General features: G+C 39.1%; 1 protein-coding gene across 2 annotated transcripts in view; it reads right to left on the minus strand.

The window, feature by feature from the left end:
- Positions 1–25,715, minus strand: part of KNTC1 (kinetochore associated 1) — a 34,889-nt gene that overhangs the window by 2,991 nt on the left and 6,183 nt on the right. For both annotated transcript variants that reach the window (XM_027689521.1, XM_027689522.1), the window contains exons 13-60: positions 24,951–25,049; positions 24,378–24,421; positions 24,200–24,265; positions 24,022–24,097; positions 23,494–23,619; positions 23,312–23,401; positions 22,686–22,751; positions 22,134–22,195; positions 21,662–21,773; positions 20,803–20,946; positions 20,518–20,574; positions 20,326–20,427; positions 19,978–20,094; positions 19,375–19,518; positions 19,006–19,104; positions 18,463–18,566; positions 18,246–18,351; positions 17,740–17,874; positions 17,193–17,312; positions 16,324–16,393; positions 16,185–16,252; positions 15,359–15,651; positions 14,588–14,760; positions 14,306–14,400; positions 13,356–13,497; positions 12,694–12,750; positions 12,019–12,182; positions 11,387–11,491; positions 10,581–10,709; positions 9,798–9,914; positions 9,299–9,408; positions 8,873–9,083; positions 8,094–8,183; positions 7,644–7,815; positions 7,177–7,235; positions 6,815–7,031; positions 6,170–6,243; positions 5,206–5,416; positions 4,993–5,102; positions 4,579–4,619; positions 4,140–4,218; positions 3,550–3,668; positions 3,080–3,215; positions 2,635–2,730; positions 1,902–1,958; positions 1,516–1,570; positions 1,376–1,439; positions 246–375 (exon numbers count right to left, since the gene is read on the minus strand). In XM_027689521.1, coding sequence (XP_027545322.1) covers positions 246–375; positions 1,376–1,439; positions 1,516–1,570; positions 1,902–1,958; positions 2,635–2,730; positions 3,080–3,215; positions 3,550–3,668; positions 4,140–4,218; positions 4,579–4,619; positions 4,993–5,102; positions 5,206–5,416; positions 6,170–6,243; positions 6,815–7,031; positions 7,177–7,235; positions 7,644–7,815; positions 8,094–8,183; positions 8,873–9,083; positions 9,299–9,408; positions 9,798–9,914; positions 10,581–10,709; positions 11,387–11,491; positions 12,019–12,182; positions 12,694–12,750; positions 13,356–13,497; positions 14,306–14,400; positions 14,588–14,760; positions 15,359–15,651; positions 16,185–16,252; positions 16,324–16,393; positions 17,193–17,312; positions 17,740–17,874; positions 18,246–18,351; positions 18,463–18,566; positions 19,006–19,104; positions 19,375–19,518; positions 19,978–20,094; positions 20,326–20,427; positions 20,518–20,574; positions 20,803–20,946; positions 21,662–21,773; positions 22,134–22,195; positions 22,686–22,751; positions 23,312–23,401; positions 23,494–23,619; positions 24,022–24,097; positions 24,200–24,265; positions 24,378–24,421; positions 24,951–25,049 — 5,313 coding nt within the window. The remainder of the gene's footprint in view (positions 1–245; positions 376–1,375; positions 1,440–1,515; positions 1,571–1,901; positions 1,959–2,634; positions 2,731–3,079; positions 3,216–3,549; positions 3,669–4,139; positions 4,219–4,578; positions 4,620–4,992; positions 5,103–5,205; positions 5,417–6,169; positions 6,244–6,814; positions 7,032–7,176; positions 7,236–7,643; positions 7,816–8,093; positions 8,184–8,872; positions 9,084–9,298; positions 9,409–9,797; positions 9,915–10,580; positions 10,710–11,386; positions 11,492–12,018; positions 12,183–12,693; positions 12,751–13,355; positions 13,498–14,305; positions 14,401–14,587; positions 14,761–15,358; positions 15,652–16,184; positions 16,253–16,323; positions 16,394–17,192; positions 17,313–17,739; positions 17,875–18,245; positions 18,352–18,462; positions 18,567–19,005; positions 19,105–19,374; positions 19,519–19,977; positions 20,095–20,325; positions 20,428–20,517; positions 20,575–20,802; positions 20,947–21,661; positions 21,774–22,133; positions 22,196–22,685; positions 22,752–23,311; positions 23,402–23,493; positions 23,620–24,021; positions 24,098–24,199; positions 24,266–24,377; positions 24,422–24,950; positions 25,050–25,715) is intronic.

The following is a 25,715-nucleotide window of genomic DNA, read 5'->3' on the forward strand; positions in this document are numbered from 1 at the left end:
CTCAAAAGGCAAAGTCATATGACAAAGCCACTCAGGGTGACTTGAAGCTGGGTTTGCTTCAAGAAAAGAAAAAGAGAAGGAAGTATTCACATGATCCCTTTCAGAAGCCTTTGTGAGTGGGAAATGCTGAGCAGCTGCCAGCAGGGATGGATTTAAATAAACTGGAATGAAAAGTTGCTGTCTTTTACAGAGCATGCTTAAAGGCATTTCCCTGGCACAGACAGGACACCGAACTTATTGTTTACCTGAATTTGCTGCTCTCGCTTCTCAGGCTGAGGGATCAGCAACAGGCAGCCCAAGGCTAAAGCTGGAAGGTCCAGCTGAGAGTATTGTTTGGCAATTCCAATGACATCCAGGTCAGCCAGGACAGGACACCTGCAGAGGGAGATCAGGAGGGAAGTTCTCAACTAGTATCTGTGGCTGGATGGGTTGGTGCTGTGGGAATTTTAAGCCAGGTAGAGCAATACATTTTTACCTCATCGTAATTTTGGAAATGGTCAAATAAGTTGAAGTTTCACTGAACACAAATCCATGAGGATTTTGTAGCTTGAAAAAAACCCCAATTCCAGTTTCTCTTTCTAAGCACCCGAGGTCCTGTTTTGAGGGGAGTTGTTGGGCAACTGCCCAGAGCAGAGCTTTGTTCAGATGTGTGTGCACAGGAGTGGAGGATCCCTTTCCAGATGATCTTTAAGGCCCCTTCCAACCCAGACCATTTCTAAATTCTAATTAACTCTTTGTTCAAGTCAGGCTCTCTGAGCTCTGGTTCTTCTTTTGAGCAAATCAGAGGATTGTGGTGAATAAGATAACGATTTCTTGGGCTTTTTTACCTTGTAAAGGCAATGCAGGACTGCTTTATGCACAGAATGTTCAGGAACACTATAAGTTAACACTTGCACATCTGCAGCTTATAGATCTTTGTTGTGTCAGGTTTATTCTTTAGAGGAAAATGAATTCTTTCTGTCTCATACTCTGTGTTTATGTCCTAGGAAATGTGCTGTATTTTGGGTAAGAGATATTAACTGGACTTTCAGGGTTGATCATGAGTCCTTTAAAAATATCAGGACAGGAACAGTCCTGGGGCAGCAACTGGGCAGATAAATTGGTTTTCAGCAGCCTCTGCTGCTGATTCTCAGTCCCAGTTCAGAGAGCAGTTCCCAGTTGAGTTTCCACAGCCCAGCTACTGAGTTACAGCACGTGCTGTCCACGGTCAGAATTTTTGGTTGTGTTTCTGTCCTGTCCTTCCCAAAAGAGGCAAAAGGTTCTTCCTTGTGCCTCAGGCTCCCCAGTTCCCAGAACTCCTTTGCATGTTCAGGGTGAGAAATCACAACTGGGCATTCCCACTAGAACTAAAATATGGGATGGACTGTCCACTTACTTGAGCAGCATCACAAAGCACTCACAGCACTCCTCCAGCTGGCTGGGACTGGGGGGACATGAAGCTGAGAAATAAAGAGAATGTGATAAAGTAAATATAGAACCAAGTTACTGTAGGGGGAGAGACAATCCCAGCCCTACCTGTGAGGAAGGGGGACAGGACCACGCTGCGCCAGGCCCGGAGAAAGTTGGGAATCTGTTGGCAACAAAGTTGTAAAGTAACAACCAAATCCACTTAGTTACAAGTGTGTTGTAAACACCCCCCTGACTCCCTGCAGGGGAGGGAAGCCTCTCAATATTCTTTCCTTTTTATCCTGGATGAATTATTCCCTAACACTGCTTTCCTTATCTCAGAGTCTCAGATTTGGCCATATTTTGACTGCTGGCAAAATGATTCTGTCCAATGTTTACTGATATGCTGCATTGGACATAAAAATAGTAATTCAAAAAGGGTCTTTTCATGGCTCACACAAACAAAATTCCTGGTAAGTAAGAAAAAGATGAGAAGTCAGAGGATATTTACTTACTTCCCATAATGAATGAATGCCAGTAATTGCTGTCAAAACTCTTCTTAGATACTGAGTCTGGAAAAGAAAATTGATTTTAAAATGCTTGGGTATGTTTGAAGATTTGGCAATAATCTACAGAGCTGCATTATGCTTGTTTTGTCTGTAGGATGCAAACTTAGAGTTCCTCAAGGTACCTTTGATACATATGGAAATATGCTTTAGAGTTCAGTAAATTAAATCATCAACCCCAGTGCCAGGTACATCTGTTACCTCCTTAGGCTGTAGCAACATTACATAAAGTTTGACAATCAGAAGTAATTAAGATTCTGAATGACAACAATCACGGTTGCTATAATTATAAATACATTTTAGGGGTCATGTTTTTGTATATATATATACAAACACATGTAAATACATATATGCAGAGTTTTGTATATATTTGCACACAAAAATAGGCATGTTATGTTATAAAATTGTAATAATGTGAAGGAAGTTTTCAATTTATTACCATAGGATTTGCTCTTGCCATCCGAAAGGCTTTAAAAAAATGAAACTGGAACAATTTAAGAGCAAAAGTCAATGCTAAACCAGAAATTCCTCAAATCATCACCAGCTCAGTATCTCAGAGCCCGAAGTGTGTAAATTATCAATAATTGGTCACAGGAAGTTTACAGTTCATGTATTTGTCCCGTTTTTCTGAAACCAGTGGATAAAACCAGCCTTTTTCTCACCTTGCTTAACAATTCCTTACCATGTTGAAGCCCAGGAGTTTCTGGAGGAGGCCATTCCACAGCTGGGGATCATATACTTTGTAGTCCAAACTCAGTTCTGTCACCAGTCTCACGGCCTGAGGGAGAGCAAGGACAGGCTGTATTTTCACAAACATTCATGGTCTTCAAACCTTTCCTGCTTGTCAGTGGCATTTGAGATTTTTACAGCATTACCAGGACCTTTAACTCCTCAAAAGCCACGAACAAGCCACATTCAAATTGAATTTACACATGTGAGCAAAACCAAAAAACCCACCTGTGTGTGATATCACTTTATTTTCTAATTGTAGGAAGGGTAAAGCTTTTCTCTGTCATTTCCAGAGTACATTGAAGCAACATCTGTTTAGCAAAGCTCTGCACAAAGGTGTAAATCCACCCAACGTGTAACAAACACTCAAAAATTCACAGAGGGTTTAAAAATCCTACCGTGGGTTCGTGGCTGTGATTCTTCCATAGCCCTTTAATCATTCCTTCCTTAGGACTCTTATGGAATGATTCATAAGTATATGGAATATTCAAGTTTTCAAACTCTGCCAGATAAATGCAGCACCTTAGATAATACCTGGAAAAAAGTAACCCCCAAACCAGGAGTTAATGAGGTTTACAGTGAGTATTTTAATTCATATGCTCAACCTTGGGATAATACTGCAAAGGGTCCTTCTGTTGCTTTAATAACAAATATGTAGCCTGTATTTATAATTATGATCTTAATGAAGTAAAAAACTTTCTGGTAATTGCTTAGGGAAAGCTCTTTCACCTGAATGATGGATGAGTTGGATCATCTCTAGAGATAAACCAGTTACTGTAACAATTACAACTCAAATTTCATTCCTGCACAGAGATTTTTCAAACAAAATGTTATTGTTAAGGGATGTTTTAAGGAAAATTCATCTTACTTTACTGTCTCAATGGGCTTCTTGAAGAGTGATTCCACAGTGTTGGCATCTGCCAAGTGGAGCAGACACTTCAGTGCTCTGCTCCTGTGAGCAAAGGTCAGCTGAGTGACACCAGTGGGCTGAGGAGGGGAAAAAACCACAGTGAAAAGAAAATATTTGACTATTTGTGATATGTAGTATCACAAATACATTTGCTAAGAGTGAAAAACTGGAGCTTAAGGCTCTGCTGAAGAATTTTACCACTCTGCTTTAATTGCCAAAGTGAGCCAATGTCTTACACCAGCTTAAAGCATGTTCCAAGATATGTTTAATGAAGCTGTTTTCAAATAATATCAGCAATAAATTTAGAAAACCCAGAGTTTAAGGCCTGCCCTTGACAGTCAATATCAAAATTCAGTGAAAACCATGGTTTTACCCCAAAGGTTGGTGGAGAGGGAGAAACAGGGAGCTCATACAAATCTATAAACTATTGAAATTGCAGATACAAAGGCCTCAGGTCGAAGCCTGTGCAGTTAAGCAACAGCACTTGATTTTAATAAGAGGTAAAAATTTCATGAGTATCGAGCTAAAATTAGAATTCAGCAACTTACAGATGTGGTAGAAGTTGTAATTGCAAAAAGCAATCTTGAACTGTAATCCATTGGGCAAGACTGAAGCAGGTAAATAACTCTGCAAAAACAGGTTTGCTTTTAGTACCAGCACAGCTACTGAAACACAACATACCAACAGTCATTTCAATGTAAATATTTCACTGTCACAAAGAGAGCAAGGATATGATATTCCAAGGATATAGAAAAGGAGGGGAAAACCTCCAAATAGCTACTCTTAAGCACAGATGTAACTTATTGGGAATGGCATTCCATGGCATAAATAAGTATTTGATGATTCAAAACTGATGTCACCAGAAAGCAAAAATAAGAACAGTGAGTTCTGAATCACACAGAACCTAACAAGGTTTCTTGAAAAAGCTATTTTTAGCTTGCAAGTTAAAAATAATTCACCATGTTTTATGTGAGACAACACGCTCACCTTCGGATTTCTTCATCTTCTCCAAAGATTTCATGAGTTTTCTGTAAAAAGAAGTGAAAGTTGTGAGTTTTCTACGTTGTTTGGATAAACAGCTTGGTCCTATCCCTGCTTAAACCCTGCAATCTCTTTAATGGGGCTGATGTATTTACAGCTGCTTTACTCCTTTAGGCTGAACACACAACTTTTTTCTAACACCAAAATAAGATTTTAATCTCTGTACAGAGAGAAAGGAGAGCATTTCAAGTCTGTCTCACCAGAGACATGACTGTGCAGTGTTACAAAGGGATTGAAATCTTCAATAGCTTCATGGCTTCTAAAGGCAAATTCCACCAAATAACCTTAGTTTTTAGGTCAAGTGAAAAAGAAAATCCATATTTTGTGTAAGTGGCCTGTAAATCTCCTGGGGTGACTTACTTCTGAGGGTGGTGTGCTTGGACACAGCCATTTTTCCAGCAGTTTGTTCCGAATTATGTTCATATCCAGCTCATTAATCTCAGCTATCTCCTCAGCTGCCTTGTGGATATCTACAGGAAGAGGCAGAGACAAGGGATTGCCAAACACACATTTTTAAAGCGCTTTTTAAAGAGCTTCTCTTTGCTCCTTTGAAGCAGGATTATGGATCCTCACCTGGATAATCTCTGCCAGTGGGATTTTGGATTCTCTGGTCTATGCTGTGGTGCTCATACAGGGAGGTGATCAGCCGGGCTGGTTTCCCAACACACTTCATCTGCTCCCCCGTGTTCAGGTTGTGTGTTATGAGAACATTTTCTGTTGCTGCTCGTTGGTACTGCACATTTAACTTCTTCTGCAGCACTTCTGCTTTTCCATGGGACTCATCCTTTAGCAAAACACCACAGTTTTACATAAAACAGCCTCTTTTACTCAAAAGCACAAGAAAAATCACCTGGGCTTTCTGCTCTGCTAGGAAAGGTATCTTGGAAGAAATGGCAAAGGTATGTTGTGAAAAAACCAACTAAAATAAGTGCCAGTGTGTAAAGTTAGGATATTTTGAGGTAAAATGGAGAAGGAAAAAGATTAATATTGAAATCTTGGCCTCTGGAATTACAGTAGAATTTTGCCACAATTCTGTTTGAACATGTGGCATAGTACAGAGAACTATTTAGTGTTCATTGTGTCTCAACAACTCCACAGAAAGTTTGATATTTGTAATCAGGGCTGAGATTCTTCACCTTTCCCTCCCAACCATGTGAAAAGGAGCCTGAGAATCAAGTCAAAGCAGCCTTTCTTTATATATAACACCACAAAGAGCTAAAGAATCTTGGAACTCAAAAGTTAATCATGTTATTGATCCAACAGCTGGAACTCACTCTGCTGCAGCAAGAAAAATGCACAGAAACAGGGGAAAGAACAATTTATTCTTCCTTAAGACTGTCTGGTTTTTTGTCCAACCTCCAAGGTTGTGGAGAGGAGAATGTTCCAGAACAGAAAGGGTTCTTCTGGGGGGTCACTTCCACTAAAGTACTTCCCATATCAGGGTTGGTTACGGTACAATTTACACACCACTGTCCCAAACACCAAAAATCAAAAATCCATAACTGCTGAACTATTCAGCAGTCCTGTTTCCCATTACCTCAGCTCTGGTGTTCTTCAGCCACTTGTCAGCCAAATAGCGACAGAATTTCAATGCCTGAATTTGATCAGGACCTTTTTCAAAGAGAAAAAAAGAAGTAAATGAATTAAATTTTCATTAATCCTTTCTACAGTACACATTAGATCCATTTTATTTCAAAGAATTCGAATGTTTAAAATGTTAGGGAAGCTCTTGTGCCTGAAGAGAAAAAGATATTATATCTCTTTGGATTCAGATAATAGAGAAACCAGCTTAAACCGGGCTGAAATATTTGCTTTTGGGGGAAACCTTGTCTGGAGATGGTATGAATGTGCAGAAACTTTAAGCAGGACAACAAGGCCAGGTTGGACAGGGCTTGGAGCAACCTGGTCTAGTGGGAGGTGTCCCTGCCCAGGGCAGAGGGTGGAATGAGATGGTTTTTAAGGTCCCTTCCAACCCAAACCATTCTGGGATTCTATAAAGAGAGAAAAAAGGATTTAATAGTGATACTGTGATAGAAAACTGGATGTAGGAGACAAATTAATTTTTCCTCTCCAAGTTTCCTGGGTTTCACTGGAGGATACTGGACACAGGTTTAGTCACATGCTCGCTCTTGCCTCGAGCCTGTTCTCCTCCTGTTCCTCCCCCATCCCGTTTGTGCCTCACCTGTTGGGAATTCCTGGACAATCTTGACAGCCATGGCCACGGCCCACTCGGGGTTGACGATGGCCAGCAGGTAGGACTGGATGGTCTGCACAGTTTTAATTGTTTCCTTGTTCACAACTGAGGGGCAGCCACTGCTCCTCATTTCAAGGATTTTTGGTTTCAGTTTTTTCTCGAAGACGTATCGAGCTGCAGACATGTGAAAGGTGTCCAGGGAAACCTGGGAAAACATGGAAGGGGATTAAGAGTCGTGGGAACTTCTCTAGTGAGGCCAAAATCGTGCAAAAGAAAGATGAAAGCTCCTTTTTTTTTTTTGAGTAGGGGGCAATAATTTTGAAATAAATTCTTTCCAGATGCTACTTTACCTTCATTAGTTTGGCAATCAGCAGGAGGGTTGGGAAGGATTCCTCACTGAGCTCTGGAGCTGAAAGGAGAAGGACAATTGCCTGTGAAAGTGTCCCAGTCCACTTGCAGCTTTCTCTGTGAAATCAAGCACTTTTAGTTTATTGGTAGATGGGGACCTCCATTGGGAGAGAAGGAAAATGATCTTCATTATCCAGGCTGGGAAGTGGGATATATGGATAACTTTGGTCTTTGGGAGGTCTTAAGAAAGAATTTGAGGACGAATTCTGCTTTGTTTCTATCCCCTTAGCTCCTCTGGGTGGCAATTTGGGAGCACAAATGCTTTCAGAAGTACCCGAGATGAAAACTGCATTAACAGTTACAATTAATATTCAACATATACTGTAGAAATTTAAAGTAGTCAGATAGCAGAGAAAGGGAATTTTATATATATATATATATATCTAACCATAAAAAACACTGAACCTACATATGATGTTCCAGAAACACTGTGCAGTTCTGAAGAATATCGGGTGGAAGGGCAGCCTGGTGTGAGCAGCTGGAGATAAGGGATTCACCTGCTCTAAAACATATTGGTGTTCCAGTTCTACAGGGGGAGAAATTCTTTGATAAGATCCCAGATGTTTGAGGAGGCTCAAAGCCTAGGAATAAAAAAGAAATAAGAAAATAAAAATAAACAAACTGCTGAGTCCCAGAGGCAATTTTCTGGGGCAGAGCTGGTAAACACGTGGGGATTTTTTTTATCCTTGCTGTGAGCCACTGCTGAGATGACTTCCTTGAATTCTGTTTTCTGAGGGAGAGCTGTGTACAGAGAATAATTCACTGAATTTCAGCAGTGGTGAATAAATAAATAGCTAATAAATAGACAAAGCAGAACAGAGATGCCCTGGCAAGGTGACAGGAACACCCGTGGACATACCTGGCTGAGATGGATGCTGGTGTTCTTCTCATCAGCGTTTTGTATCACTCTCAGGACAATCTCAATGGTTTCATAGTCATAAGGATCCAGCTGTTCAAAATAAGGGTCTGTTTGATAAGGCCTCACATGATTTGTCTTTATAAAAACATACAAGTGAGTAGATTTTCCCAGTTTTAATACCAACTCTTGTAACATCAGTACTGTTTCTTCAGTGTTATGTCAACATAAGAATCATGGCATAATTCTTTGAAACAAAAAGAATTCCACTTCATAGTCCTGAATCCTAAAAAAACTATCAGGATATTGCAGAAAGACCAAGCAAGAAGTGATGGGGAAAAAACTCCAAAAAAGCCACAAAAAAAAACCCCAAAACACAAAACCAAACCCCAACATATAATTTTTTTTACTCCCCACCTATTTTTAATATGGAACTGTGATACTTAGACCTTACTTTTTTGTTTGGTTATTTTCTGGTAGTTTTTTTAAGGGAAGTGGGGGTGAAAGACTCTACCTGCCTTTAATGAAAATTAGATATGTTGCTGTAATTTTTTTATAGAGCAGCAGAAAACTGAAACTTAATGTTTACCTGCTTTAGGAAAATTTGGGGAAAAAACACAACCTTTTCAAATTTCTGAGGAATTATTAATCTGTCATTCAGGTGACACGGGGCACTTGAGATGCAGATTCCAGAGACTCTTTCTGATTGTTTTGGTGTGTTGGGTTTTTGGATTGCCTTTTTTGGTTTTTTTGGGGTTTTTTTTTGTGTTGTTTTTTTTTACCTTGTACAATATTCCAGTGAGGTTTGTGACCAGGGCTTTGGTGCTGTTGAGCAGAGGAGTTATTTCCAGGGCTCTGGCCAGCAGTGTGGAATGAGGTTGCTCCTCCCTGTGTTCTGCAGATTCCTCTTCCCCCTGATTTGTGTTGGTGTTGTGGAGCAGGAGTGTTTCAATGCAAAGCTGCAGTGCAGCATCACTGTCCAGCAGGAAAGTACTAGAAAAAAAACCAGAATATTTTCTCTGTGAGCTTTGGTTTTCCTTTGGAATACAGTAATCCAAGACCAGGATGTATTCTGAGTAATATTTTTTTAAAAAAGAACAGTTTGCATATGGTATTAATTAGGATTTATTTAAACTAAAATTGATGTGAGTGGTCATGGTTATTATTACAGCAATAATTGAATACAGTTAATTTGAGAGAATCAGTACCTGCAGTAGTTTAAGATGAGACCTGTGTCTACTTCTGGGTTTTGGACCAGCATTCCTATGAGTTCTTTCTTCCTCAGTGGTGGTTGTCTAAATACAGTCTCAAAAGAAATCTGTAGATAAAGAAACAATTTCTCTTCTTCTCAAAAAATCTTTTAGACAATATTGGGACTAATTCCTTATATAGTGGACCTTTTCTGTTTTCTTTAGTTTCAATCCAGACACTTTTAGAGTAGGAAAAAGCAGTGCATTTGCTGACTATCCCCTGGGCCAAATAACACTTAAAATCTCCAAAGCTCTTTTATAGCCCCCTCAATTATTGCATTTCAGCTTCTGAGGTTTATTTAAGCAGATTGAAAAATTAAAACCAAAATCAATCCCAAGTGTGCCTACATTTGAATGTGAAATCTGTGTAAAACCCACCATAAATCTCAGACTATACTGACATTATTAACTGATTAGTTAATAAACCCCTAAAATAAATAAATAAAATCAGTCTTACACCAAATTTGCCAAGCTGGAGACCCCATTCTGCATCAACAGCCAATTCTTGGAATTTTTTCTTTTCTTCTGCCTCACCATATTGGTCAGCAAGTTGTGCTCCAACCAGAGCTACTGCCTGAAAGGAGTGAGAAGGGAAGTGAATACAAGTCCAATAAATAATCTGAAAATTGGGAACCCTAAGGTCTAAATCCTTAGAGGAACTTAAAACAATTCATAAATGATCACACAACTGTGTAAAATGAAAACAAACCTCACAGGAGGTGACAGGACTATTCCACCTCCTGAGCTGGAAGTTCAAAGCTGCTTTAAAATTAACTGTCTCCAAAATATTTTCTGAATGTTGTAGAAACTAATACAAGAGGTACTTTTTCTCAAAATTAACATCACTCTCCCTCCCCATTTCTTTATGCTTTACTTCCCATCTTCCTTTACATTTTAATATATTTATTTATTAATTCCATTCTTGACAACTGCTGCCAGACAACAACTTATCCCAAATATGATGTAGATATAACATATGATGGGACCTGAAATAAATGGTCCCAAGCTTTGGAATGAGTCATGATGAGCTAAAACCCAATGCATGGGCTTAAAAATCATGTTGAGTATTGACAGCAACTGCTTTGTGCACAACTTGTGATACAGAACAACTTGTTCCAACAGCTCTACCTTTAGTCATGGCAAACTCCTGCCCCACCACATGGCAGTGTTGGTGTCTTTTTTAAAGAAACTCCTCAATATTCTCTATTTGCTGAAGGAATTCAAGGATTTGGGAATTTACCAGAACTTTTCTGTAATTTTGCCAGGTATTGTTTATGACATCCCACAGCTTCTTGAACATCTCCTCCTTGGGCAGGATTGTGCAATAGCCCAGTGCCAGGTTCTGATCTATGACACGGCAGTTGAACACCTGTGGTTTGGGAAAAAAAACTTATAAACTTTAGGAGTTTATTTAAATAGGTCTCTTTCTTTAAAGTGTAACATAGAAAGTACTCTGTAATTCACAGGTGTGTTGGGCCTTTAAGTTAGAGGGGAAAAAAAAGAATAAAAATGCATTTCAGGTTTTAGAACTTAGAATCTAAATGTCCTGGAGCCAGTCTAAAAGTAAGTTCCCTCAGCCTGAACTGCCTTAGAACACGGTAGATTGCAGATTTTGCAGATAGCTTTTTTAAAAACTGACTCCAACTAGAAAAAGTCTATAAATCTAAAATTAACCCAGGATTTAAAATGAGATAGAGTGTACCTACAGATCAAAAAGGCCATTATTATAATTTAGGACTCTACAAGGATCCCCCAAAGTTGAGGCTCTCACTGTACATAACCTTTGAAGCAGAGCAACTGGTGCAGGGTCAAAGAGCCCCAGTCCACAAGAGGATCAAATCCACCCACCCAGGGAGGTGGAGTCCCCATCTCAGGAGGTGTTCAGAGGATGTGCTGCTCAGGGTCGTGGTTCAGTGTGGACTTGGCAGTTTTAGGTGAATGGCTGGACTCGATCTTAAGGGTCTTTTCCAACCAAAATGATTCCATGTGGCTGCCAGACAGAGCAGAGAAAGGGGCTCCCTCTTACCCTTCCCAGAGCACTCTTACCTTGTGTAGTAAGTTCAGGGCAGTGCTCCTGATGACAGAAGAACATTTCTCTTTCATAGCAAGGAGGAAGCTCTTGGTTTTAGCAAGTGTGCTGACACTGTATAGCTATCAGGAAAAAAACCCCACAATTAAAAATAAATTCTAAGTCTTCAACCTCTTTTGTAATTTACAGCATAACAGGTACTACAGTAATAATAGGTACTCTGGTAATTGTATTTGCTGATTTATTTAAGGTCTTGGAAAGATTTCTTCTAGATAGAAGAAGGATTTCTGTTTCCAAGTGCTTTTGAATTGAGGAATGTTTCTTGAATATTCTACTCACAACTTTTCCCATGCTAACCAGTGATAAAGCAACATCATAAACCATTTTTCATCTGTTCATTCTAGATCAGGAATGAAAGTTTAGTTCTAAATATACTTTGCAAAGAGAAAGAGGATCACGAAAAATAGGGGAGAAACCACCAGCTCCTTTCACAAACTGGCTCAACATCTGATGGAGTGGTGGTAACACAAGGGTCACAGTGAGGGCCTCTCCCACACCTCCCAAATCCTTATAGAACTGCTCTAACCTTGTTAATAGTTGGGATACTTCTAAGACTGACTCTCAGAATTCAGCATTGTCCTTGCCCTACCTTTTCACTCAGGGCCAGGTCCATGGTGTTGGAAATGCCGTGCTGGAGGCAGGACCCCAAGGCACAGACCGTGAGCCTCAGGGCCAGCTCACACTGACTGCACTCCAGCAGGGTCTGCACTGCTGCACTCAGGGGAGCTCCAACTGCCAGCAGAAGGTTCTGGCCTGTCAAAAACAACCCCAGAAAATAATTAGTTTATTTATATTAACCACATTGTTCTTGGAATTCCTATCAGAGCGGTTCTTCTTTTAAATTTAGGACACAGGATCAGCCTTAGTTCCCTTTGAAACTTTCAGGGCTTTTGATTAAATACAGACTCTTATTTTAGTTCAAAACCCAGAAGTCTGTGACCAGAAGTCATCTTCTTGGGCAGGCTTTGATGATCCCAGCTCACAGTACTTCTGGACTGAAGTACAGCCTTTGACATGCTCAAAATCCCATGGTGGAATGGCAGGAATTACCACCCAAACTGGCATTTCATGTGCTGAACCAAAATATGGCTTTAAATGAACATTTAGGCACCTATTAAAAAAACCCCTATGAGCTAATCATGCTTGTGGAGATTGAGTTTAAACCTCATGTTTTCCAGTGTCTGGTTTACACTGTCAGTGCCATCATGTCCCTGGAACGAAGGGATCTGTGAGGTCCCTTCCAACCCAAAGCATTCTGTGATACCTTCAACAAAGGCCCGGTTTGCCAGGCTGGTGGACTCCAAGGGATACATCTTGACCTCTGAAAGACAGACAAATAACATCAGCACTTTGTCAGGATCTCAGCAACACTGGGAAGTCTGGCAGGACCTAAAAAATCCTACAGGGAGAGTGCAGGAAATAAAGACACGTGAACTCTCAGAGCCATTTGCTGCTATTTTTGGCTGTGCCTGGTCAGAAGTGATTTTCTAGGGGGAATATCTCTTTCAGCACCTACAGGGTTGTGGATTTCTGTTTATAATGCTTGAAAGGTTTAAGAGTTATTGTATCTACAGTGGTATAAAATACAATTTTAGAATGAGCTGAAATTCCTCTTGATAAAATCCTGTTGTCATTAGTGGCAGCCAGAACATCTAGAGAAGATCAAAGGAACAGTACAAGTTTATAGTGACACTTTTCCAGAACATTCTCCAAGACTTCAGGCATTTCTCACCCAGATTTTTCCTGAGCCAGAACAAAACCCAAAGTCACCTTTCCTTTCTACACCCCCCAGTGGATATTTCTTCTGAGAGTTTGTCTAATTGAGATTTCTGAGGTGATAATTTCCATAGACCCCCTGAATTATTTACATTTCTAGATAAAAATCAGTAAGAAATACAGACTCAATGTTCAGGAAAGCAAGTTTACCACAAAGAGGCAGAACAGAAGAAATAAATTCATATGTAACTGGCATCGTTGTCTGTGCATCAAGGACTATTCCATCTTCATTAAAGAAGTCACCATAGGTCCACTCTTCATAAGGATCTTTGTCTCCTCCAAAAGATGTTGTCTAAATAAGAACATTGTCAAAAGTACACTCAACAAAAAGAAGAGTTAATAAGTCTACTAACAAACTCAGTGTTGCAAGAGATTCCAGTTTTGGAACACAGGAATAGAACACAACCTTCTATCTGAAAATGGATTTTACTCTCCTCCTTTTGTTGAAAGGCCAGTAGCAATAAACACATTTCCTCCCTCGAGTGGCCCCATTTCTCTTTCATGTTGCAGTTATTTAGCTGTACAGCCAAAATGCTTTCTTAATTAACTTAATGGAGGCTTTCATAAACATTCTTGGCCAAATATTACAAGCAAACATTTTTCAAATGGATCATTTTTTAGAAAAGCAACATTCTGTGCACAAACATTGCCCAGCTCTGCTCCACTCCAGCTGTAAGAGCCCATTCATTTCAAGTAGCCTAAAGCACTGCTTGACCTAAACAAAAAACAAAGATGCTGTTCAAGGACTTGATCATCTTAGTTTTACAAAACTCTTGGCAATGCCTTCACATAATGCATGTATTTAAAAATCAAGCCCTCCCTGCCACGCTTGCAAGTCAGCTCTCTTGCAGCAGTTCTTCAATAAAATCACTCATATTTTCAGCAGGATTTATAAAGTGGAGAATGCTACTTGTGCTTGTCCCACAGCTGCAATGCTTTTAGGACTCAAATCATTCTTTAAGCTGAATACACTCATATTTGAGGACATTTTTCTTTGTAGAGCTCTGTGTGGATTTGTTGTTGTTGTCTGCTTTCTGATTAAATATTGCTGGAGAAATGAGAGGGAAAATAACACCTAGAATGGACAGTACAGAAAATACCTTTGCTGTAAATCCCTCGTCTATTTGGCATTGTCTGTAGGTGTCCTTGGCAATCAAAGTGTACTGACAGAGTTCCAGACAATCCAACAGCAAATCTGTAAAAATATGAAGTTCATCAGCATGAACAGAAGGTTCATATGTCCCGTTAGGAGGAAACAATTTTGCAGCACTTCTTTTTACAGGTGCATATACAGAAAGTCACTCTGGTTTCAGGTTTATTCGTTGCTGTTTGGGAAGTTGGGACCCCCAACACGAACATAAATAACAGATAACAGTAATTACCTGCACTACACACCGTGGCTGCCTGGCAGGCCAGCTCATGGATCACTGCTGGGAGATTCATGTCAGTAGGAAGGATCATTGGAACATCAGCTCCCAACATATGGCAAAGCCTTTGACCCACTGAAAACAAGAGCTTCCCTGTTTCTGCATTACAGTGATTTTCATAGGACTCCCTATTAAAAAAGAAAAGGATGTTAAAAAAAACCCAGTAGTTCTTAGGGCTTTTACTTAAGGCCACGTTCTGTTCTAATTCTTTAACTCCCTTTTAGCTCACTCACTGCTGGGACTGAAGTGAAATGCAGTGGAGTTACCTTTGAGATACTGAAATACCTAAAACACATTAATAATAAAAATATATTTAACACTTTTGGGGGTAGGAGGTAGTAAGTTTAAATTATGTGACAACCTAAGCATGAGGCAGAGACCAGCTAAAAACCAGTCAGTGTGTAATAGTTTCTTTCTGTTAAGTCAACAATTCTCATAAGAGTTTTTAATATTTGGCCTTACTCTATAAAAGGGGAGGGAATATTTTTACTGAGTAATCATGTTATGGCAAAAACCAGCGGCAATTTTCAGAGACAGTGGCTTAATTCCACACTCCATATTGCATACAAACAATAAGCATGTTGCCTAAACACTCATTTTTAGAAAAAAGAACTAAAACAGAAAACCCTTTCCTTTGCTCTACACGTACTTAATTCTGCAAAGTATCAGAAATAGTTCAGAAAAGCCCATTAAAAGTGAGGATCTTCAAAACCTCTGCAGTTTTACCTGCATATTTTTACAGCAACTTCAACTTTTCCAGCATCCAGAGCTCTCAAGGCCAGTTTTTCTCCCAGTTCATGCTCTGGCACCTGCAGGAGCAAAGCCAGTCTGTACAGCCTGGATTCACTGGGAGGGTTCTTGGCTTTGCCATCTCCTGAGTTACAGTTCATTGGCTGCACTTTTCTAGTCTTTGCTGCAGATCTGGCACTTTCATAAGCATTGATGTGGTGCTCAAGAAGCTCAGACATCAGGGAAGGATTGCTGAATTCTTCAGCTGAGAGAAAGATATCAAAATATTCCTGCAACAACAATTATACATTTGTATTCACATCACTTCCTTTAAAAATGTTGAGGTCTTCTTTTTTATTAAAATGTTTTTATTACCTGTTTCATTAGAGGAATATTTCAGTATAAAGTTGACTTTACTGGTTTCTATCAACTGCTGATTTATGTAATAAATTAAAGGATTTTGCCAGGCAGTAGAGAAGCAAAATAAAAAACCTGAAGGAAACCTCATGCTCAAAAGCTGTATTAACTAATATAAGTTTACCTCCCATACTAAGATCCTCACAGTACTCTATCATGAAGTCTTTGCAGTGTTACCAATTAAGACTTTGGAGAATGTCTAAATTTTTGGTTTAAATAGACAACTGAGTTCTAATTGGGAACTTTCCCAGTAGAGTAGCCTTGGAATCTCTTTGAAGTCAATACTAAAACCAACCTTTGCATGTATGTTGTAAATACAGTTAATTTTGAATATAACCCAAGTGGTAAGAACGATTTGGAATAACCACAGTAAATCAGAAGTGGTTTGAAGCTATCAATTACCTACCTGCAGGGTGGCAAGTGTTTCAAACATCTTTAGGTTTGCTTCATGTTCATGTTCCTTCACGGGATTGTCTGTTGGAGGAGAAAACCAATTTACTCCCTGATTCCATTTCCAAACAACACGTGAGGTGTTAAAGTTGTACCTTTTTGAGTGTTGAGCAGGAATTTTAGGACGTCCACGAGTGTCTTGGTCATAAACATTTGTGCTTTTTGCTGCAGGAAAGGAAGAGGTTAATGGGTTAATGGGTTTGGGGTTTCTTTTTGGTCAAAATGTTGCTGGTAGCAGAGAGAGACCCTCAGGCTTCAACTCTGTTAAAACACTTAGTAATGCTCTCCAAATGTCTCCAGCAACAATTATCAAGTCTAAGATACAACCAGTTGAAAAGCAAGGGAACAAAAAGTTATTGTAAATATGAATCCTTTATAGAAACAGTAAATACTTTCTAGGTGTAATTATGTATTTGCTCCACACAGTCTGTTAGCTCTCACAGGGGTTTGGAAACATCCACCCTTCTCCCTTTCTTTTTCCTTCCCTTGCCCAGAATAACTCCCCCAAGCAACTGTTCACAAAAATTCCCTTCTGTGGTTGGGAGACAATGTGTAATGTCAGCTGGGAAGCTGCAACACACTTTGGTGCATGGCAAAGCCACACCTACAGTCTTTAAACAGGTGTTCTCCAAGGGACTAAAGAAAGCACTGGAAAATACAGAGGATTAGAGGTATAATAATAATAGTGAGGCAGGATTTATAAACTATTGATTGAATTCAGATGGCCATGCTACCCCACAGAGATGCCTTTAAAAATAACAAAAAATTATATATAGTACACAGGATCAAGTTAGAAGAGGCTTCAAGAGGTCCCCCAGTCCAACCTCTTGCTCAAAGCAGCACCAGTTCATCCCCTTTTTGCTGGAAGACACAGTTTTTCCATTTGCATCCCCTACCTCTTTTTAAGCATCTGAGTAAGAATAGCACTTAAAATAACTTCTTTACTACATAAAAGACTGGGTACCTCTTCAGAATCATCTGGTTTGTTCTTTAACACCAGTTTTCCCCATATAGTCAATCTCTCTGCAACTTCCTCAGCTTCAGCAGGAGTCAGAGACTTTAACAAAGTCAGAGATTCCTCTCCCTGAAGGGAGAAAAACAAACAAACAAAATTAAACCAGAAATAATGCAAAGAGATGGGCATTTGCTTTTGGAAAAGCTCAGTTATGTGGATGTCCTTGCTCTGATATCCAATTGGCCATTGTGCAACCCTTGTAAGCAAAACCAGTATGTGAAAATATGTAGAGACTTCAATTCCAAACTTGTCTTGTGTATTGTAGGTCATAACTTTCATCCTTTTCTGCCACAAATGAAGGATAAAACTCTGACAAAGGACTCCTTTTCAATGTTGAGTATAGGCAGTTAGGTGTAGAATTATTAGAATTTTAATTAAAAATATATATGTAAAGTGCTTTTAAGATCTGAGGAAGCAACACAACTCGCCCCTGTTTTGTAAATAGGTGTCACTGTCTCCAAATTCCAGAATCACCTGACATGAAGTATTTCCATACCCTTTCTTTGTCAATCAGGTCTATCATCCTCAGAAAGTAGACTTCCCCAGTGGGCAATGCATATGCTTCTACAATTTTCAAGGCATCCTCCAAAGAAGTAGTGGTATCTTGTTTCAGAATGTATCTCACAAGCATCTGTAAGAACAAAACAGATCTGGACTTTAGTTTCTTGATGTATAGGATAACAAAGGAATTAGTTTATCCACACTGCTTCACCACTGGAACTGTACAGCTCATACCAAGCAAGTTACTTGGAAGCTTCAAACTTTCATCTGGAGAAAACCTGACTGAAGTGTAACTGGGACAAACCTGGGCTTGGGGAGAGAATTAACCTGGGAACTCTGAATATTCATCTGGCTCCTCAGGATGCCAAGGAACTTTTCCAGAAATACTCACATTTTCTCCTAATGAAGGGGAGATGTTAAGAAAACAACAAAGTAAAAAAACACCAAGTCATGTTCCCTGTGACCCTGGGAGAAATCAGGCCTGAAGTCTCGATTACTCACCATGATCATCTCGTTGTCCCTTAAAAGATTTGTATCCCTTATCCCATAGGCTCTCAACAGCTTCTTCATCTCCATTAGTCTGTAGCTGTCCTGCAGTAACTTCACCCTGTGGACAAATTAGACTCTTATTACTGTCTTTGCTCTGTGATTTAACCATCACACTACATCAGAGACACAGTATTTCCCCCCCCAAGTGTAGGCTGTGGACGTTTCTTACTTGCCATGATCCATTTCCAGGTGCTGTTTCACCAGCTGCTCCACTGCTGCGCTCCATGGAACTGTAGCACTGCCCATGAGCTGCAGAACTGCATCAAATTTCAGCTGGAAAAGGAACAGAAACAGCTTTCTTTTCAAATCAAAGCAGTTTCAAACCTCCTGAAGGATTGTCCATGTGTGGCTGATTCCTTTAGGCAAGGCTTTTATTTCCTTGCCTGATCTCCACTCACGTAAAGGACATTCAATATCATAATATGAGGTGTCAACCCAGGTTACAAAATGCTCAGTCATTTCCAACACTGTGGAGCTTGAGTTTCATCCATATTAAACTCGGTGAGTTTTCCATGTGCTGACATCAAAACTACAATTTAATTCTCAAAGAACATCACATGGGAGATGACTAAAATAGAATAAAAAGACAGCACACTAGTTTCCCCTCATAGCACTCATGTAAAATGTACCCAGATGCTCATGTAAAATTGATGTTTCAGTCTGAACTGATGCTTTGGAGTCACTTGATGCCTCTTTCATAAAATATACTTACATCTGTGTCAGAGATGCAGCCAATGACAGCAATGGCCTTTGCCTCCCATGCAGTTTCAAACACTGAGGTGGATCGTGTCCGACAAGGTTCCAGCAAATCCTGGATATACAGATAAAGATTATTAGGATTATCTTATAAACAAAAACGTAAAGTTTCCAGGACATTGAGGGATAGATTTGGCTAACTCCCTTTGTATCTTTTATTGCCTCATACTGAAATAGTTACTATCATTAAGGTCATTGACAGGAATAAGCTGATCTGAAAGCTGGTCCTTCAAAAATTCAAGTGTAAACAGAAACGGTCATGGGATTTGTTTTCTGCTTACTCATGCTGAAACAACTTCCTTCAGAAGGAAGAAAATCTGGATACCTTTATGTACTGTAGAAGAAGTTCATCTTTCTGGAGATTATGTTCACACAGGTAGGGTTTGATGAACTTCTCCAAAATTGATGGGACAAGCTCTGGTGCCAAAATTTTATCAAACATGCGGAACACAATTGTAGTTGCATTTTCCTGAGCAGCAAACAGAAAAACGCCATGTTAGAACATCACACACAGAACATCTCTTCTAAATAATTCCACATCCAGAGGCCACTGAAATCCATTGAATGAGATCAAGAGCAAACAACCCTCTTTAGCTCCAATAAAACCTTTCTTTTACCAAGCCCCTTCTTGTTCACTTGTATCCCTAATTTCTCTGTTGCTGTTTGCTCCGCAATGTAATGAACTGCAGATCGTGGGGTTTGAGCCACACCTTCTCAGAGTATCTTGTCACATTATATTTATACCCAGAGCTGAAAGAAAATTTGTAACAAACATATCAAGTCTTAGCAGGTGATGAACACCAGTTTACCCAACCAGTCCCTCAGGATTCCTCTTGTGTCTGATCTTAAATTGCATGCTCCAAGATTTTTCTCCTTCTCAGAACAACCCACTACTGAAAAGCATTTTTTGAAGTGTCAGCAGAATTACCTTTTCAAAATCAGAGAGTGCCAGCCTGCAGTTGTATTTTCTGTACAGATTGATCAATTCTTGTAAATCATTTACCAGCTTCTTTAACCTCTGGATCTCTTCACAGTCACCAGATCTCTGAAACAGCGTTTAGAAGCAGTGAAATGTTAGAAGACTATTAAAAGGTGTCATAAACATTTTGTTAATCTTTAAATACAAGAAAATTGAAACTTGGTTCCTTCCTTTCATGGAATTAAGTCAATCTTTACCTAAAACAATAGTGACCTGAGTATCATCCATTCCAGCTCTAGCACAGAGCATCTGTTCTGAAGTCTCTTAGCTAATTCTTATATTTGTTACAGTTCTTACCAAAGCAGTCGAGTAGCCACAAGTTGGCAGTCCCCCTTCACCTTGATTTTTACTTGTGAAAAAAATCTCTGCCATTTGGAGTCCATTGTCTGGCCAATTTGCCTGTCCAGAATAATTGATATTAGCAAACTATATTGTACATGTGGAAATATTCAGAAAAACAAGACATGCAAAGTTTCTGCAGTGACTCACCTTGTCAGTTAACTCAAGGTTTCGAGCACCTTGTTCCAGCCACTTTGCTAATATTTTCTGAAAAAAATACAGATATAAATAGAGTGATGCTGTTTATCAAAGCAAAAATTGCCATTAGAAATGTCTTTTAAAAGAAATCATTCAGGATATAAACAGTAGGGAAAAGAATCCCTTTAAAAGACAGAACATCAAGATCCTGACATTCAAAAATAAATCTGTAGGTTTGACTCAAAAATTATCTTTGTCTGAGAAAATGATATTTTGCATTAATTCAGTGAGCCTTACCTGTCCATTTGGCACAACTCTTCTTGAGAAGGGGATCACAATATTTTTAAGCCACAAGCACAGTTCATGCAAAGGAACAGTGAAAGGGATGGCACTAAGCAAGTCCTTCAGCATTTGCTCATCAAAGCTGTTTTCAAAATCTGCCTAAAATATTAAAGCAGAACAATTACAGACAGATAGAGTAGATGTTTATCTGATACTTTATAAATTGCTTCACTAATAGGAAGAAGCAGCAAATTTCACAAATACAAAGAGAAAATCTCAATAATCATTGACAAGAATAAAAAAACCAGCCCCGATCAGAAAAACTAGAGCTTAGTCTTCTTAAAAAAGACCTAATAGAAGCAATTTCTTTGCAAATTACTGTTACTTTAGGACTTGTTCTATAGTTCTATCTTATTAAAAAAACAACAGACATGGATCTGAAAGTCTTGCATTTCAAATTATAACAGCAGCCCACAGCCACTACTCTGAAGGTGTCATTCAGAGTAAGGAGTCACTGTGATTATTTTTGAAGGATTTTAAGGCAGGCAGCAAATGCCCACTAAAAATTCTGAGAGCTGTGCTTGCAAGACAGTAAATGGATGACTACAAGCACCACAGAATAAATTAAAGAACTGTCGTCCTTAAGACCTACTAATATGTATTGTGACATCAGAAAGACCATTTTAGCCCTAAATCAATAAGTTCAGCCTCCCAAGGATCCAGGTGAACAGGTAATAGATGAGACTCTGCCACAGACCTTTGCCCCTCTGAGGAGCTGTTTTGTAACCACGTTGGTCTGGCTGTGAAATAAGGCTGGAGAATTGAAGAGATTTAACCCCCTCCATAAATTCCAGAGGTGTCTGTGCCATCTCACCTGGTGCCTGAGCCACAGGTATTGTGCACAAGAGAAATGTCCTTCTTCCAGCTGAGAAATGATGTTCTTGAACATGTCTTTGCTATTCAGGAACTCTGTCCAAGCAATTCCACTAGAAATGAGAGGGGGAAAGAAACTTGGTTATATATCAATATTAAATATGGGGAAGAACTTCAAACCTTTTCTCCCCAGTACTATGTGCTGTAAGAGACAACAGATTGTGTTTTTATAAAATCACTCTCCCCTATATACACTGAAGAAAAAATCTATTCAAGTGCATGTGCAACAGATAATTTAGGTTTTCAACATATAAGATGACTCAACCTCTCTTCATTCTCCCTTCCCCACACCAAAGGATGGGAAACTTCAAGGAGAAAAGGAAGGGTTTAAAGTTTAATGAACTCAAATTTCATTTCAGTAGTACATATTTAACCATTAGGATGAAATTTGCTTTGAACCTCAACAAACAAACCTGAATTTCTCTGGTCCAAAAGCTCCATAGAACGTTGTAAGCCTTGCCTGAGCTCTCAATACCTGAGTGCAGACAAGAGATTTAAGGTCAATTTGTGACTTACCAGAAAGTGCTGATACAGGGTTAGAACAATCATCACAAAGAGGAAGAATGGAGGAAAAGAAAGACTCTTCAAGAATTTCAGTTGATTCTATATGTAAGTTTCTTAACAAAGCATTAATCAAAAATTTCAGTTGTGGGACACTTTACACTGATGGTCTTTGAAGGCAGAGGAGGCCTGTCCAGTTTCCAACAGGACTAAGCCAGAACCAAAATTTAATACCTAACAGCAGTTTAAGGAAGGTTCTGCCTTCAATTTATGGAGCATCTGAAATGGAATCTTTCTATGACTGAAGGAATGGCTCATTTCTGAATGTCATTACTGTGGTTCTCTTTCATGCTAGAAAATATGATCTTGTTTAGACTTTTTAGAAGTTCAACAGTAAACAGTTTTTAAAACTCTACATTGTAATGGCTTCTATGATACTGCAGGTCCAGGAAGTTTGTCCTCACCTCAGTTATGGACACTGGAGCCCCATCAGATGATGGAGCAGTGGTTCTTTCATCTTTCTTCAAGATCTGAAACAAATACAGGAGATGGTTTGGCTGACAGCTCAGAACATGCCAGACAGAACCACCAATTTGAGAGACATGAGGGAAATCTTAGTCCTTCTGCAAACTGAGGTCTGTATTTGACAGAGTTAGATTGGGGTCTAACCTGGTCCAATCAAATCTGATTGGATTTCTGCATGAATGGGGGATCAGACAGACAATGTGCATCTCTCTGATTCTGTTTGATAAGGCAGGAAAGGCTAAAATAATGAAAACAATAAAGGTGGCCTATTTTAAGCTTTAGTTTGAAAATTAATATTTTAAAGGTACATAAAAGGACTGCTACTCAAAATTAGAACCTGCTTTCTGATGCAAAAATAAAACTGTAAGCAATTTTTTGTCCTTGGGCAACAGCAAGAACAAGGTTGGAACAAGTCTTGCTGCTCCTTCATGTTTGGTAACATAGAATATAATATTGCATTTACTTTTTGACTGACTGTAGCTGGTCTGTCCCCCTCTCAAGTGGTACAGAAGGATGGAATAGGAATCAAGGATTATCAGCAATTTAAAGAAATAAAGCCCCTTACTCTGACTTTGGCGTAGTTCAACATTTCTTGAGTGCTTTCATACAGAGGCCATGGAGCATTTATGCAGTAATTCACAACAAACTGGCTGTCCTGTTTGCATGAGGAAACAACTGGAATTAATTCCAAGATCCTTTAGAATTTGAATTACTTTGTAGAGAAAGAGGGTAGAAATAAAAACAAACCTGAATTTTTTGCAAATTTTCTTTGGCTTCTTTCACAAGATCCAGCCAGACTTCCTGACCATAACTCCCAACAGAAGCTGAAGCCATTTTCTCTAAAATAATGTTTGCTTTCACCTGGTATACAAGCTGTTTAAAAAAATAAACAGTTTCAGTTTGATGCAATTAAGTTTAAGCAGACAGTCCTCAAATGACAAACTCTACACTTTTGTTCACTTTCCTTCCTTTGTTTTTTTTAAGCAACAGTTTCCTGCAAATGTGCCTTGTCCTGATCCAGCAACAGTTATTTTGATCAGAAGATGTACTTCTACATCACTTCTCCTTGCAAGGTTTGTTAGTTATTGTCAGTACAAACACAGTTCACCTCATAGTCAGCTAATTTTGAATTAGTTTTTGAGTAGTTTTGTAAAGTAACATTCCATGTATTTGTAATATTTTTAATATTTTCTGCTGGGCTATAGGGCAAGAAGCTTACTCATAAATTCAGTTGTACTAATTAATCTTAAATGTATTTCTCATTGAGCAACTTACCTCAACATCCAGTCCAAACTGAATAGCAAAGTTCTCTGCCTCGGTGAATTTTCGTTTGTGCAACAAGCGACTCAGTCTGGGGGTGAAAAAGTGAAGTAAAACCACTCCAACAGAAGTGCCAAAGCACAGATTTAAAAAAAAAAAGGCTCATAAAATAGTGTTTCACTAAAAACAGTACCTATTTTCTGGCAAGGCTTCAGTTAAACTCCTCATCACAACGACAGAAACTGGATCTTCAGAGGGCCTGGGGGTGAGAGGGAGTTCGGTGAGCTTACTTCCACATAGGGTTGTTTCATGGTTAATAATTGCCATTTTTATATAATAATGATCTAGTAAGAAACAAAATATTATCTTACATCTGATGCTTTTCGTGAATTCCTTCCAAGAAGTAAATTGTATCCTGTAACATGAGTAACACAAATCCTTAGGTGGTGAAGGAAATCAGCCACAAGAAAGCATAACTGTAATGAATCAAGTGTGTCTTAATCTACAAACTCCTGCTTCTCTCTCAGAAAATTTTTGTTGGGTTTTTAAATGTCTTTTTAAGGAAGCTCCTTAAGGAGTAGAAGAAGTAATTCTCTCATCTGAACTGAAATAAATTCCAAATAAATCCAGAGCATTTTTCTACACTAAGAGAGCTTAAAATTTCACACAGTTTTTAGCTGTAAAAGCAGCAAGAACTGACAGTACAGTTAAATATTGCAGCAGACCTGGGCCTAAATTTCTACTGTTCATTTTGCCATAGAATACTGTATTTCTCCCCATCCTTTGGGGACATCACTTAAATTTTTCTTTGTATAGTTCTTGCACAATTTCTAGCACAAGTTGATTCTAATCTAACAAGAATAATGTGTTTCCTTCTTCAATATTTCTATGTTTAAGAGAATTATATTGCTTCAAAGAACAAAAAGAAAATCATCTAAACCTACTGTGCAAATCCCACTTTGAACAAGGGATGAAACAACAGATACTTCCAGAGAATACAGCAGTTGCATAGTGGGCAAGGCAAAAACCTTTAGACTTCTCATCTGTTAAAAAAAAAAGGAGAAAACAAACAAAGAAGTCAGAATTACTTGTTTTTCCTTACACTGGTGACAGAGGGAGGTTTGCAGAATCATTTCTGAATTCTGCTGGAGATAGAGGGAAGACTATTTTTGTAAGTTTTCATGGAAGGCAGATCTCTAGTTTGAGAAAGTTTAATGAAGCTTCAGATGTTGCCTCTCTCTCTCTCTGGGTCCATTATGTATAATTAGACAGGTTTAATTTAATGTAAAAAAATGTATAATGTTCATCCTGACATTCTCTCTCAGTGCTGCACCTGGAGGGAGATGCTGAATGCAGCAGAGATGCTGCTCTGAAGAGATCTCTGAAGGTGTAGGTGAGAAGGAAGGGGCTGAAAGAGGAAGATCTGAAGAGGAGGTGTTTTTCTTTCTTTAGTTGTTTTCCCTTAAGATAACTTTGCAGCTGGGAATGCTAAGAATATAGTTTTAGTGTGGGAATTTTCACACTCCGTGTTTCCTTTGGGTTGTTTTCTGTCCCTTGAAAGAAATGCAATTCTCTCAAGGAAGACAACAAAATGTTGTTAAAGACTGAAAAGCACTTTCCCACAGGCTTGGGGGGGAAGGGAGACGAGAGAGAGAGTTTTAGAAGTGTAAAAACCCAGCCTGGCTTTGGTGTGTGAGTAAGACAAGGCT

Source organism: Neopelma chrysocephalum, unplaced genomic scaffold (assembly GCF_003984885.1).
Source record: "Neopelma chrysocephalum unplaced genomic scaffold, ASM398488v2 Primary Assembly neopelma1_77, whole genome shotgun sequence".
Lineage (NCBI taxonomy): Eukaryota > Metazoa > Chordata > Aves > Passeriformes > Pipridae > Neopelma > Neopelma chrysocephalum.